At 41.2% G+C, this 14622-nt stretch overlaps 1 protein-coding gene across 6 annotated transcripts; it reads right to left on the minus strand.

Moving 5' to 3' along the window:
- Positions 1-5345: 5345 nt before the first annotated feature.
- LOC137607684 (uncharacterized) lies at positions 5346-13950 on the minus strand. 6 transcript variants are annotated; one of them, XM_068333602.1, is made up of 12 exons: positions 13649-13933; positions 10453-10588; positions 10300-10377; positions 10069-10211; positions 9866-9988; positions 9721-9778; positions 9287-9547; positions 8664-8800; positions 8470-8586; positions 8296-8353; positions 7346-7411; positions 5346-7230 (listed from the first exon to the last, which is right to left on the minus strand). In XM_068333602.1, the coding sequence occupies exons 2-12, from the start codon at positions 10475-10477 to the stop codon at positions 6359-6361; spliced, it is 1938 nt and encodes a 645-aa protein (XP_068189703.1). In that variant the 5' UTR covers positions 10478-10588; positions 13649-13933; the 3' UTR covers positions 5346-6358. The 6 variants fall into 6 exon arrangements, with proteins under 6 accessions (XP_068189703.1, XP_068189702.1, XP_068189707.1 ...); XM_068333601.1 differs by having other exon boundaries at positions 9287-9550; XM_068333607.1 differs by having other exon boundaries at positions 7148-7230; positions 7346-8353; positions 9287-9550; positions 13649-13950.
- Between the last annotated feature and the right edge of the window lie 672 nt (positions 13951-14622).

Below are 14622 nucleotides of genomic sequence, written 5' to 3' on the forward strand. Positions count from 1 at the left end.
GGTAAGAAAATTTTTAAATACTTCTATGGGTAATTACTGGAGAAAACTTGTGGACTATGTAGAGCAGGGGTGTCAAACTAGTTTTCACTGAGGGCCACATCAGCATCATGACTGTCCTCAATGGGCCAGAAGTAACTAATAAATGTAACTAAATGTAACTCAATGTAATGTAAATAAATGTAACAACTGCTTAATGTTAAATAACTCTTGATTTATTGCTTATTCAAGTTAGAAACATTACAGTTACACAGAAAAAACATGTTTGCTTGTTTCTCTGTTATATATCAATTGTAAAAGAAAATAAACGAATCAGAACTTTACTATTATTGAAAAATGTTGCTGCAAGTTTGGGAGAAATCCTGTTTTTCACTTGAAATGTTAACCAAACAACTACAATATGATTTTTTTAGGTTGATCTCTTTCGGACATTGCTGCAACTTGATGCGTGGATTAAAAACACCTCGTCATTTTGCTCTGAAATTGCTCTGAACTCTTGTTTCTGTGACACGATCGAGTCCCACAGGTGTGATTTAGAGGAGACGAAGCGGAGCAAATTTGATTCCTCCTCTCGAGGTTGCTTTGATGCTTTAACGTCTCACATGTTGACAACTTTTGACTCTAAATACTTTAATATTCATTCATTCACAAACTGTTAAATTCAACAACACTTATGGAGAAATAAAGCTGGAAACCGTACAGGTGGATGGAAACGCTTTGACCTGTTGCAACTACAAAGCCGTGACGTCACAGTGAAAAGAATAAAGTTAATAAATTCAGGAGGCCCGGGGCGCTGGGCTCACTTGGACCCTGCTGTGCAGAGAGAAATTTCAGTTTCCTGAACGTTTGTGCTTCCTGCTCCGATCGGAACGTTTTCCAACGTTGAAGACGCTTCTCTGCATGGAGGACAGAGTCCGTCCTGCTCCCTCTGTCAAGTAAGTCATTCTTTCATTAATTACACTAAAAATTAAATCACACCATGTCCACCTGAGGCACTGTGAATTTCACTGTTTAAAAAGTTTCTGTATTTAGCTCCTGTCTTTTCCTCAGTGAAAAGACAAAAATACTAAATACAGGAGCTAAATACAGCAGAAAAGACGCAGAGATGAAGATGCTGAGGTTCTCTTTGGGAGTGACCAAGAAGGATAGGATCAGGAATGAGTACACCAGAGGGACAGCACATGCTAGAGGTTTTGGAGATTAAGTCAGAGAGGCCAGACTGAGATGGTTTGGACATGTCCAGAGGAGAGATAGTGAATATATTGGTAGAAGGATGCTGAGTTTTGAACTGCCAGGCAGGAGGCCTAGAGGAAGACCAAAGAGGAGGTTTATGGATGTAGTGAAAGAGGACATGAAGGTAGTTGGTGTGATAGAAGAGGATGCAGAAGACAGGGTTAGATGGAGGGTTAGAGTTAGATGATTCGCTGTGGCAACCCCCGAAGGGAAAAGCCAAAAGGAAAAGAAGAAGAAGCTGCTGTATTTATGCACCATTGGAATCCCCCCGCTTGAGTTGTGAACAGAGTTGAAAATTTATTTTCTCTCTGTTGGCTCGTTTTAGGTTGGATCTGATCTTGTAATTCCGACCTCTCCTGTCCGTTATCCATCGCGATGATTGGCGGGGGTCCAGATGGAGGCGCATTCCGGACCACGACCCTGAACTTCATCCACCTGCAGCTGGTGCAGCTGGAAGAAGACTGCTGTAGGACGGCCAGCAGCGGTCCCGCCAGCCCGCAGTTCTTCATGGAGCTGGAGACCAAACTGGAGAAGATTCTCTATCAGGTATGCAAGTCTCTTGATTTTTATTTTTATTTTAGTCATCAGCGTGGATGGCACTGGGCTGCAGCGATCGTCCTTGTGCATTTTGGTGTCTCATGATCCCGGATGATTCTTGACATGTCTTTTTTTCACCTCACTCACTGAGTGAGTGAGGTATACAGGTATACTGTATATTCTAGACCAGGGGTGTCAAACTCATTTTCACCAAGGGCTGTCCTCAAACGGACAGGTGTAACTAATAAATGTAAATCAATTTAATCTAAAATAAATGTAATTACTCCTTAATTTTAAATAACTGAATTTGTTCCTTATTCAAGTTACAAACACTACAGTTGCTCCGAAAAAAAGTGTTTGCTTGTTGCTGTTATAACATAAATTTGTCATTCTAATTTGTCAGTTTATGAAACCCACAGAACTCCATCAATCAAGGATGAAAAAAGATAAATAACATCAAACACAAGCTAGGACATTAACTGTTCAAAAGGTTTTGTCAAAGTTGAAATGGGCTTAATTAATGCATTGTGGGAAATTAAGTTTTTTCACACTTTTGACCGATTTATTTTTAGACACTCTAACCTTTTTTTCTCCCACGGTGGCGGGCCACATTTGGCCCCCAGGCCTTGAGGTTGACAGGTGTTTTAGAATGTATTTTCTGATGGTTGGACTCATTTCTGTCTGTGATTTAGACCCGCGTGGCCCGTTTCCCCACAATGGAAGCTCCACAAACGGACGACTTTGAGATGCAACAGGTAATCGGGAGCGGCGGCTTTGGGTGAGTCAAAACGTTTGTGCTTCTCCAGTCTTCTGTACTCTCTCTCCAGTCACGGAGGATGCTGACGTTCCCTTCCCATTTCTCATCCAGATCTGTATCCCTTGTGAGCCACAAGGAGACGGGTCAGAGATTTGCCATGAAGTCCATCAAACTCAAATCGACATCCCCTCGCACGCTGGCCATTGAGCTAAGCATCCTCACCTTCACCGACAACTCGTTTGTCATCTCCATGTCCTGCTGCTTCCAAACGTCAACGCACTTTTGTATGGTGATGGAGCTCATGGGAGGTAAGGATGGTGCTCGGTCACACCCAAGTGTGATGGTTGTTCACTCTAAATCTTTATGCTTCATGTATCGAGAAAACTTTGGATCGAACACATCTGAAGGCTTCAGGTCTTCGACCTCATGTCTGACCTGACTCTGTTGTCATGCCTCCTCCTGTCCTTTAGGTGGGGACTGTGAAGATCTGCTCCACCGTCATGGGGCCTTCACATTGAACTTGGCCCGCCTGTATGTGGCCGAGACCACCCTGGCTCTGGAGTATATCCACGGCTACGGGATCGTCCACAGGGACCTCAAACCTGCCAAGTGAGTCGACAACCCCTCCTGAACCTGGGATTGGATTTAAGATTTACTGTTTCTCATTTTTGATTAAAATAAAAAAACAAAAAACAAAAGTATACTGACAGATTGATCTTTATCCATGTGTCTGGCGCACTGTGGCGCAGTGGGTTGCACTGTCGTAGGTGGAAGACACCGGGTTCCAATCCTTTCTTTGTGGAGTTTGTAAGGTCATGCAGCTTAGGTGAATTGATCAGTCAGCTGGGATATGCCCCAGCAACCCCTGTGACCCGTAAAAGCGGGAAAAGGGCCAAGAAGATGAATGACTGATATGTTTGGAGAATGTAAGGCTAGTCTTTTCACCAACATCCCCAAAACCAGTAGAGTTAAGAAATCCTTCAGTCCAGTAACGACATATAGCAATGAACTGATAACTATAAGGTCAAGTAGCCAGCTATGCTGACAAAAGTAGCCCATGGTAGAACAAAGACAGTCTTTAAGGTTGTCATAGAAACTAACACCAGTCTTCCTTCTGCTGTTTCCATTGCAGTTTGTTAATCAGTTCCACCGGCCACATCAAGCTGGCTGATTTTGGACTGGCACTGATCGGTCCGGTCAACATGAAACTCGATTTGATGAAAGAGGGGAGCATCAAGTACGCCATCTCAGAGTTCGATGGCAGTGAGGTTAGACTCCTCTCTCCTTCTCTACCTCAATTACATGTGCATTGTTGGGATTAATAAATAGGTTTTAATTACTCTCCTCATTCATTTCTCCCTGCAGGTGGCAGGAAGTCCAAATTACTGTGCTCCCGAGACAATCCAGCGAAATGGATTTGGGAAGCAGGTCGACTGGTGGGCCCTCGGTGTTGTCCTATACGAGTTCCTGATGGATGACTATCCCTTCCAAGGAGAATCAACGAACGAAATTTTTGCTTCCATCATCCGAGGTAAGACTATTTAGATCCACATGGCAGCAGAGCTGAACAATGTCCGTTCTACTTTGTGGTTTGCCTTCAACAAATTCTCCCTTCGGGCTTATTGGGGATGTTGGTAACAAACCTCTTCTGTTTCTTTTCCAGATGAATTCTTGTGGACCCTTAAGGAAAAAGAGCCACCACAGGAGGCCCGAGAATTTGTGTGTGACCTCCTGCTCAAGGACCCCATGTATCGTCTGGGCACAGGTGAGTGGCAGGACAGGTGGACTAATGCACTGACAGGTTTGGTCAAGTGTAGCTCTCGGGACAGGTCAACATTTACAGATTTAAGGCTACTTTCACCATTTTCTGACCGTCTTCCTGTTTTCCAGGGGGGGCCGATGAGGTGAAGTCACACCGTTTCTTCTCTGAGCTAGACTGGGACACTCTACTTAACCAAGACATTCATTGGGTGCTGGATAAAAAGAGAGGCAAGTCTAAATACACAAACCCAGGCTTAGATATCGTTCCCCTTTCTTATATGTGCGGATTTGATTCCTGGGAAGTCTAGTGGGGATTTAATTTGGACCAACATATTGTTGATTTGCTGATGTAAGGCTTGTTTTTTGTGTGTTCTTTACAGTCCAGTCCCCCAAACCCAGAACCCGCAGAAATTACCTTCTGGAAACCAGAGCCTGCTCAGATTACCTTCTGCAACGCAGAGGTCAAGCTCTGGAAACCAGACTCAGCGTAGGTTGACCCTGGAAAGCAGAAACGGCACTTGATGGCCCTGTGACCCCAGGAACCCTGAACTCTTCCTGGTGGAACCCAGGAACCCTGAACTCTTCCTGGTGGAACCCAGGAACCCTTAACTCTTCCTGGTGGAACCCAGGAACCCTGAGCTCTTACTGGTGGAACCCAGGAACCCTGAGCTCTTACTGGTGGAACCCAGGAACCCTGAACCACAACTGGTGGATCCCAGGAACCCTGAACCACAACTGGGGGGCCCCGTGAACAAGTTAGTGGGCTGACAGTGGTTATGAGGGACAGTAGCAATGAAGGTCACTCATTAACAGTGAACATCCATTTGTTTTTACTGACTTTTAGTTTTGTGAAATTTTCTTTATTTTCTGAATGAAATGTAAAATATTTTTGCAGAATAAAATCTGAATTCTAAATTCTAAATGAAGGTATTCTGAACATTCTGATTTGACTTTTGAGATCCCAAAGCCACCAAGGGAATCTCACCACCAGAGAATTGCTCGTGCAACACCTTTGAACTCTACTCAATCACACAGTGAACAATCACAGATTTAATCCATTTCACAGAGGTTATTTGGATTTATTCAAACACAGCTTGTCTATTACAGAACACATCAGAATTGTAAAAAAAAAAAAAAGATTCAGGTGGTCATACAATAGTTTATATCTGGTGAAAACTGAAAAGCAAAGTCTGAGTATGATTTAAACTAGATGCTTCATGGGTAAATGTATTTTTCAATCTGGACAAGAGTTGGCTTATGGGAACAACAACTGTTTGGCAGTGACATGTAGTCAAATGAAAGCCCTTTAAAATGTTAAGTTTAGCCAAAGAGCGATGAGAGACTATTCTGAGTCAGAAAATACAGAAATGTTTAAACTCAAATGTTATTTTTAAACAGAAAGCTATTTTTCCCCGTCAAAATAGAGGTCAACAAAATGTACAAGTGTTCCAGCGTGCATCAGAGTCCATGTTGAAAAATACTAGATACCACTGAGTAATATTGGGCATTTCTCACCCACAACAAAGGATATAAAACTTAGAAATACAAGTTATCACACAATACAGTAAAACTAAATGACTGCCTGCTTGTATCACCAGATGAAGCAACAGCTATGTTTATACCTGTGACACCTCAGTTTTCAAATGGTTCTAGAGAAATACCACATGTGAGTTTGTTTCAATTCAGCGGTCCAAAATTTCAAAAATTTTAAGTGAAACCAAAACTGCAGAAGTTACATATGAAAGAAACATGTCCAAGTTGGTTGTCAAAGTTTGGACAACCATTTGGTGATCTGGACAATGGACTACCTCACAAAAAGACCATAGCGTATATAGTTGATGTAATTGTGATTTCACTCAGTTACTTTTATGGATCTTAGTGAGGTGTGGCACCACATGGTGCAGATAAGAAACCGGGAACAGAACACTGAACCTATTTTTATTTCTGACAATGCAGTTGTGGTCTGTGGCGTCCACATTACATTGGAGTGGGTCAAATGATGGTCAGGATTTGTCATAGCTCCAGTATTGTATGTAGAGCCTACATGGATGGTTTGCACAGCTGTAGGTTGGGTCATATATAACATATATAACTTTGTGAAGCTGTCTGACCAGATCCAGTATTGTAACCCATGTATGTCTGCCATGGTCTTGGTTCATTCTGGAGAAACTCTTCTGCCAGCAGAGGGCAACTGTTGCTGCTGTGAGCAAACAAATCTGGACGCAGGTTGGACCAAACAGCATCTGAATGAACCGAGCTCTGCTGTCTCACGCTGGCTGCAGGAAGACCCGCATGATCTTGGGTCATATACTGATAGTGGAGATGTTGATTGTAATGTTGAGTGGCATTTCCCGTCATCTTTTGCCATTCTTCTTGTGGTACTTCCATTCTTCCAGCAACTTGTGTGGGTGAATTGCACCACCGCTCTGCACAATCCTCCACACATCCATAGGAGGCGTTGTAATATGACCAGTCCTGAGAGTAGGAAGCAGCAGGTGGTGCAAAATCGTTTTGTGTATGCAGATCTTCATTCTGGCAGTACTTGTCGATGTTCTGACTTAATCTTTGAGGATCGTGATGTCTATTGTAATTGTTTTCTTCATTAAACCAGCCACTCATGCCTTGATGAAGTTGGGAGGTTAATGGTTTTGCAATGGCGGCTGCAGATTGACTCACTGATTGAGCGTCATGGTCACATTCACAGTCCTCCGAGTCAAAACTTGAGGGAATGAGATCACAGTCCGATGGAGTGGGGGATGTGGGTGACCCGGGTTCATTGTCCTTGCTGAAAGACGTCCTCTCCAGGAGAATGGAACCTTTGGTAAGTGGAAGGCTTACCTTGAATACAGTTCTCTTCTTATTCCTCATTGTTTTAGCTCTCCTGCTCATCCCAACAGTGCATTTGTCAGGCCTGGCTTGATATGGAGTTTTATTCACACTTGGCCCTTCAAGAATAAAATGTTGTTAAAAAAATACAGAAAATGGTACAATATTGAATTACTTGAAAGAAAAAAAAGGTTTTGAATCCTCAGACTCAACCCTTTCTCCAAAGATACACACCTTTGACAGGTGCTCTCATCCTTTGGATCTCACTATGTGTCCATCCATTATGAAGCATCTTAACACCTAGAAAAGATTAACAAAAACAAAAACAAAAACAAAAAAAATAGAGGCAATACAAAAGGGATACATGACATTTACCTTGCTGAAGAATCTCATCAGCCAATGATAAAACTTTAACCGATCAAGAACCAATTATGTGAAGATAAACCAAAAACCATCGTTGCATTTTGTCCTGAGTTTATGAGTTCTGTAACCAAGGTCATATATCCTGTCACAAGGGTTATTTTATTAGAAATGCAATAACCCTCTATATGGATATTAGAAATTTGTAATAGTCAATATCATATGTCAACTATTTTATCAACTACTTTTAAACAAACTTCTAAGCACTAAATAATCTGTTATCCGTGCTATACCTGAAAAGCTGATTAATATCAGCATCAGCTGCTAATGCTTAAAATAAACAGAAATAAAAGGGAAGCCTGTGCGGGACGGTTGGAATGTGTGAATAAAGTTTTGTGAAAAAAAGATGGTGGATAACCTTTATGCCACAGAAAAACTCATTTGTGAAAATGAACAATAAGAATCAAAACTCCCTGAAGAAAAACTGCAGCACTGAAGCACTTGGTTATGTTTACAAAGATTTGTCCAACAAAATGCTTTTTTATTTGTGTGGAATGTAGCCATAACAAAGAATCAACAAGAAATAAATAATTAGTTTTTTTTCAGGCCCAATCCTTTAGTGTTATTTTCACTCCAACAACCCTCCCTATTCTCTACCACTTTACTGTACGTGTTCATGATGGAGAAAAGAAAAAGTCATCAAGTTGATGTTTTTAAAAGCAGCCAGATGGGACCCGAGTGTGGTGGAGCATCACCTTTATGCACACAGACAAGCATTAGACAAAACTCCTACAATAAGAGGATAGGTACAATTCTGTACTCACACCAGTGGTAGCTTTTGCTGGTCATTTGGATACAGAGTGATTCTGGTACATTTACCACCTGGAAAAATTAGATCTTTGAATCTTTTTTTTCTGAACTGAAGAGTGCAGAACACAAGTCATTTTATTGTTAACATAACACATGTTAACATACTGTATATTAAGTATATACAATACCTTCTGCTGTCCACTTCCCATATCTCCCACGGCATTCTCAGCCAAAGACCACAGAAGTTGGCTGTCATGGTTAATGTCCGCCATCAATAGCTCCTTCTGCTCAGGTTGAGTTTCCATCTACAAACAGCTTACATGTTTGTTTAGCATGTTCTCTACAGTAAAAAATAAATAAAATGTGATCACAATAAACTCACCAAGTAATTCACAAGATGAGAAGAGCTGGTTAGATGGTCGATGATGTCCTTTTTGTTAGACCTGATGCGGCAGCAGTGACATAAGAAACAGCAGGTGTGGCCGTCTTCACTCCGATACTCAACCACGTGGGATAGTCCTGTTTCACACACGTTTAAGCGGATTTTAAATGCAGCAGTTTTACTATTTGGATATGCCCATTTTTACCTCCTAGCCACCATCTAGAGAAGGTCAATTCCACCAAAACAAAACAAAAACGTCTCCCCAAATTATCCTATTATATATTATTTGCCCCCTATTATCAGATGTTACCAATAAAATCTAGCTCAATATTAGCTGGAATACACATAAAGACAAAGGTATATCTATTTATGAATTCATGTTTTATTCTTTAAATTCCTTTTTCTGCAGTCTTGTATTCACACCAGACAATGTAAAAAGGATTTCAGATTAAAGAATTGTTTGCTGATGTTTTAAGTAACACAATATTTAAAAAAAAGAAAAAAAAGAAAAAGAGCGCTTCAATGCATTAGAACAATTACATGAGCAGGGATGTCTCATCCTAGAAGTCGTTACGTTGACACCAGTCTACCATCTAGTGGCACTACTCTCCACTCGGGCTCACCAATGAGAGAGTATGTTCCCTTGAAGCTATCAAGAACGCTGTTGCTCTTCTCTGATGATGCAGAAGGAGTCTCAGGCGACTGCACCAAAGACGGGGGGGTGCTCATCTCCGCTGAACTCCAGAGGGATTTTTTAGACTGACGTTTTTGGTTGCAGTCTAACAAATCCACCATCTGCGATTGAATGGGAGGGTCCACGTGCTGCACAGGTGTTGCTTCTGATTGGCTGACAAGCTGATCGCTTAAGATGTTCATCAGAGTTACTGCTGAAGTGTTACAGAGAGAAATCAAAAGCTCAGAAAAAGACAGGCATTTATAGAAATACTGCCTCAAATCCAGGACGAGACACTAAAGAGAAAGATGAAGATTAGGGTTTAAGGGGCTGGCAAAGCAGAGTTTGAGATCGACTGTTCTTGACAAGCGAATAGTCACTGACCATTATTCTCACTGCAGGTAGCGATCATCTGGTAGACAGCATCTTCAACCTCTAACAACTTCATGTAAGGTGCAAGAAGACGTGAATACACAAATCCAAAACACTCCAGCGGTCGTAACTACTTGACACAATCAGGACAACGTACCCGGATGTGACCTGGTCCCTCTTTACCCTCAAGCACCTTTGCTTTCTCCATCAGCGGCCAAGCCAGCTTGGACAACTCAGCATTCTCCTTCCATTCAGACAGCAGGTGGGGGTGCCAGGTTTTCTATCGAGCAAAACTCACAACCTGTTGATAAAATTCAACCTGAAGCAGAAGATACAGATTCCTTCCACGATGCTACTCACAATGTAGTTGAATCTGTGGAGGCTTCCAGTGATGTGGTTCCTCACGTCAGCTTTACTAAGCCGACACACACAGACTGTACACAAGTACAGCACTTTTCCCTTGTGTATACCTGCATTTACACATTCCACAATACAGCCCAGACCTGCAGGGGCATCAAAAAGTCAAATAATTTCAAACCACACAGGACACACATTAAACACACACGATGGATGGGATTATCTGTTACAGACCAATAATGGGCTGCAGTCGCTTCTTGTTGTTTAGATAAAACCGCAGGGAATCCAGTAGCTGGCCCGTGCTAAAAATTCCTATGGACAGAGGATGCATCAGTACACAAAAAAAGGCGCTAATGTGGCCATCTAAAGGTGGAATATGACCGTTACCTTTCTCTGTATCCACCGGCTGCATGTTGCTGTTACAGAACCACCACCTGCATCAAGTCAAAGGGATGACGCCCTTTTGCCTTGTGAGATATTTAAACTGGACAAACAGTGTCTCCCTTTGCCAGGTCAAGCCAGTCTGCACACATGATGGGGGGAAACAGAGCACACTTTCAAGGTCACTGCACATTTAATCGAGACAACCAGAAAGCAAACACAACCGAAGGCCATGGGAACCTGTGGGTGAAATATCTGTGTAAGTCACGAGATGTGAGTCCACATTATACAGAGACAGGGGCAGCTTTCTATCCTAAAGCCTGATCCCTACTCTCAAACACTTTGCCTTTATGCTAAAGGCCAAACAGGGAATTACTTTTCAACCTTAGTAGTCTTAGCAGCTGGAGTTTCCCCAGAACTCAGGATCCATCACTCTCATTTTGGGTGACACACTTCAGAAAGTATAACCACATACCTTACTTTAGAACGGGTTTCAAAGCAGAATATCATGTCAACAGGGTTAAAGGATATTACACATCCTGTTTTATGAACAGGATTCACAGAAAACTAAGGGCCACAGGGTCGCGTTTTGTTCCTGAATACCCCCAACCAACACTGTAAGGAAATGGCAAGGAATTTCGGTGTTATCTGAGGTTATATGGGGGCAATTCACTGAACCTGGTGGGATCAGAGGACCACATCAGAAGATGGTTGTCAGTCGTAAACTCATCAAGGGCCGTTGTTGGTGGAAGGCTTTGCTAAATTGTTAGCCAGGGGTACAGTGTCACATCCCACCTTTGTGGTAATGGTTTAAAATGAAGTCAGTGAGCTGTGACTTCTGTGCATCCGTTCAGATTATTTGCTGACTCTCATCTGTAAAACTTGTAAAACCCACAACCATTTCCTTATTGTGGGTTGAAAACTGGCAAAAACATGTTCACCAGAAAGTTCCCTCTTTGCTAAAGAGATTTTCATCTGTTTTGTGAAATTTTAAGCCTTATTTGAAGACCGAAGGTCCGAAGTAAGTCAGCACACTCGCAAATGGTTAATATGTTTATTATAACAAAAGATCCACAAAGCAAGCAAATATAATCAACCGTGATGAAAATGCTAGATACAGGTTGTCACTCCCGCAATCCCCACATTAACATCAGTTCAAAGAATGCAAACAAGTCATCAGCTAAATCACTCTAACCGTTGACAATAGGCGGAGAGCCAACACCTCAGTCAGAGCAGCAGATGAAAAACAAATGACCAGGTGTCCGTACCTAGACCCGTGGTAGACTCTGACTGGTAGAGAAAAATCTCTTTATAGTGGAATATCGCGTGTAAGTGAGGAGGGCCGGTCCCCACTTGCAGGCAATATCCATTTTTTGTCAAGGCTAGCAGTCTCCCCTTATTTAGGCTGATAAGGCAAATACGAGCATCAGCTAAAATAATACAACAAGTGGTACATCTCACAGGTTGACACGTTTACAGGAACTCTCATGAGTTGGGGTACTTACTGCGCAAGAACAAGAACATATATTTTATGGGAATGTGCAGATAAGGAAGGATATTTTATGAGAATGTGCAGAGTTGGGGTACTTACTGAACATATATTTTATGGGAATGTGCAGATAAGGATGAGTTCGAGTCCATGGGAATGTACAAACAAGGAATAACAGTATGAGTTTGAGTTCATTCATGGGACACATAAGACATACACTTTCCTCCGCATCATCAGACACCTATTTGGAGTCAAACTTAACAAGCATATAATGAATGACAAAGAGTTTGAAACTGATAATGAAATGTTCTCTTTTCACTTGTACTTTTATTATTTTTGCAAAAAACACTTTTTCTTCACTTTTTCATTCTCTATATTTTATTCATCTTAAAATATGCAAAAAAGGTGGTTTTTGTCACTGCATTCCTTTTTAAATGAAAGTAAGATCTTTTGATTTTGAATTTTGTTGCACTTCATCAAATACAACAGCTCTCAAGTTATCTGAATTTTTAATGCACCATCACTTAAGTCTTCCCTTCATAACACAATAAATACCAAAACAAAACCCATAAATAGAGCGTGAGCAGACAAAAAAACAACATTTCTTGTTGCGTTCTCTAAATCTGGAACTCCATAGAGAATTGTTGATATGTAAATATATGTTATGCCTTTAATCACATTATAACAACTGTTTCAATGTGTTCTCAGGATAGCAGGAGCAGCGAGAGAATAAAAAGGTCACAAGTTCTCAGTGGAAAGTTTTTCCTACTGATACAGATGAAGACACTCAATTGATTCATGCCCTGATTATGCACAAAGAAATAAATATTGTAAGGAGTACTAGTTCTCCCCTCCCGTAAATCATGCAATGTCCTGTTACGGGAACTTTCTTCTGTTAGGAAAACATGTATTCAGCCTTGTACTGTGCTGTGGTCATTTAACCCTTATATGGTAATCGATTTCTATGTCTTTCTGTCTCAACTCCACCCATTATGATGTAACCAATGTTAAGCAATGTCAAGCATAAAAACATGTGGAGACTCACTCCTCTTTGGACTTTTTTCTTTTTGTCCCCTTGTCGACAAGTAAAGCTGTGTTGAAGAAATACTTTGGTCTCCGAGTATTTTTTATGTCAGTGCATTTTTGGAAAGAAACCAGAACTAGAGTGTCTTGTGTTTTGATTGATGTTCTCTCTAGTGACAGGAATCCTGACATTACATTTTGGTGAATTTAAACTACTTCTTCACACCAACCAGTAGATGGCGCTGCAGCACCAACCCTGGACCAACGGGACAAGTCCATGCCATTAGCGCAGGTTATCAAGTTCAGGTTTAATTAAGTACAACGCGACCAACGAAACCAACCTCTAATTGAAAAGCATCATTTGATGAAAGTCTCTTTTAACGTCACAAATTACACGATGGACTCAGCCGGCCTTTCACACGTGGAGGACGCCACCCGTGTCAACAAAAACCAAAAGTTGACTTCTCCAGACGAAAACACACCGCAACTCCCACAGAACACGAACCAAGTACAGTACTGTACTTGCCACACGCACCGGAAATAGCTTATTTCATTCGAATTAACATAAAATATACAACACAACGGAAAGCAACCGAAGCAGCAACCGTCAGCTGGAGCCATGCTAACAATTCTGTCTACTAAAGTTCTATCTTTTTTTTTTTTTTATCTTGTGGTTGTAAAATGACTCACCGTGACAGACGCCACAGGCTGACAGAGAAGACGAGTCGAGCGGAGGCGTCTGGTCAGCTCTGGTCACTCCCTGACTGGGTTGAACCAGTAATAACCTCGGTCGTGGGCTCGTGCGAGTGACGGTCACGTGACCAGAAGAAGTAGAGAGAAGAGGAAGATTTTTTTATTTTTTTTTTATTTTTGCAAAAACACTTTAATCTCATTCAAACATTTTGCAGTTTTACATCAGATGAAAGCATGTAAGTGCCTCAGAACATCTTTTCCAAACAAACTTCAATCACATTTAGAACATTTTACAATTTTTCATTAGATGAAATTTCAAAAACACTAAACACTCAAAAACATTAAACACCAAGAAACAAAGGGAAATACAATATAAGAATTAGTGCATTATAACAGGAAGTTTGCAAAAGTGAGGTGGTCAATCAACTAAAGTGCATAGGACATTTTTGTAACACCAGATGTTCCTAAAGTTATTCAGGTCTTTTGTCAATTTATAGAAACCAAATTCTAGTTTTAAGCGACATCTGATGTTACAGCAAAAAACAGTAGCTGCTTCTTGAGCGGTATTGTTTTCAATTTTCCTCTTCCTGGTTACATGAATTGCAAGTTTTGCCTCCCCAGAAATAAAATTTAAAAGCTGCACTAGAAGAGGAAGAGAAAGAAGAAAAAAAAGTGTGTGTGTATTATACTGTATATATACTGTATATACACACACATACAGTATATATACTGTATATACACATACGTACAACTCACAACTCACTGATTACCATTTTTGGGGCTAAGCAGACTTTTTAAGTTTTCTGGACATCCGTCAAGTCAACAAAGAGCAGACGGCTACACACATATTATTCAGTCAACAGTCCACAGTCCACTTTATTCAACAAGCTAGTCAGTTACACAAAGCATAAGCAGAGTCAGTGATATCATACCAGTATTTTCCAACATTTGTCTATGTCATGTTTAGCGTA

The sequence above is a fragment of the Antennarius striatus genome, chromosome 14 (genome assembly GCF_040054535.1).
Source record: "Antennarius striatus isolate MH-2024 chromosome 14, ASM4005453v1, whole genome shotgun sequence".
NCBI lineage: Eukaryota > Metazoa > Chordata > Actinopteri > Lophiiformes > Antennariidae > Antennarius > Antennarius striatus.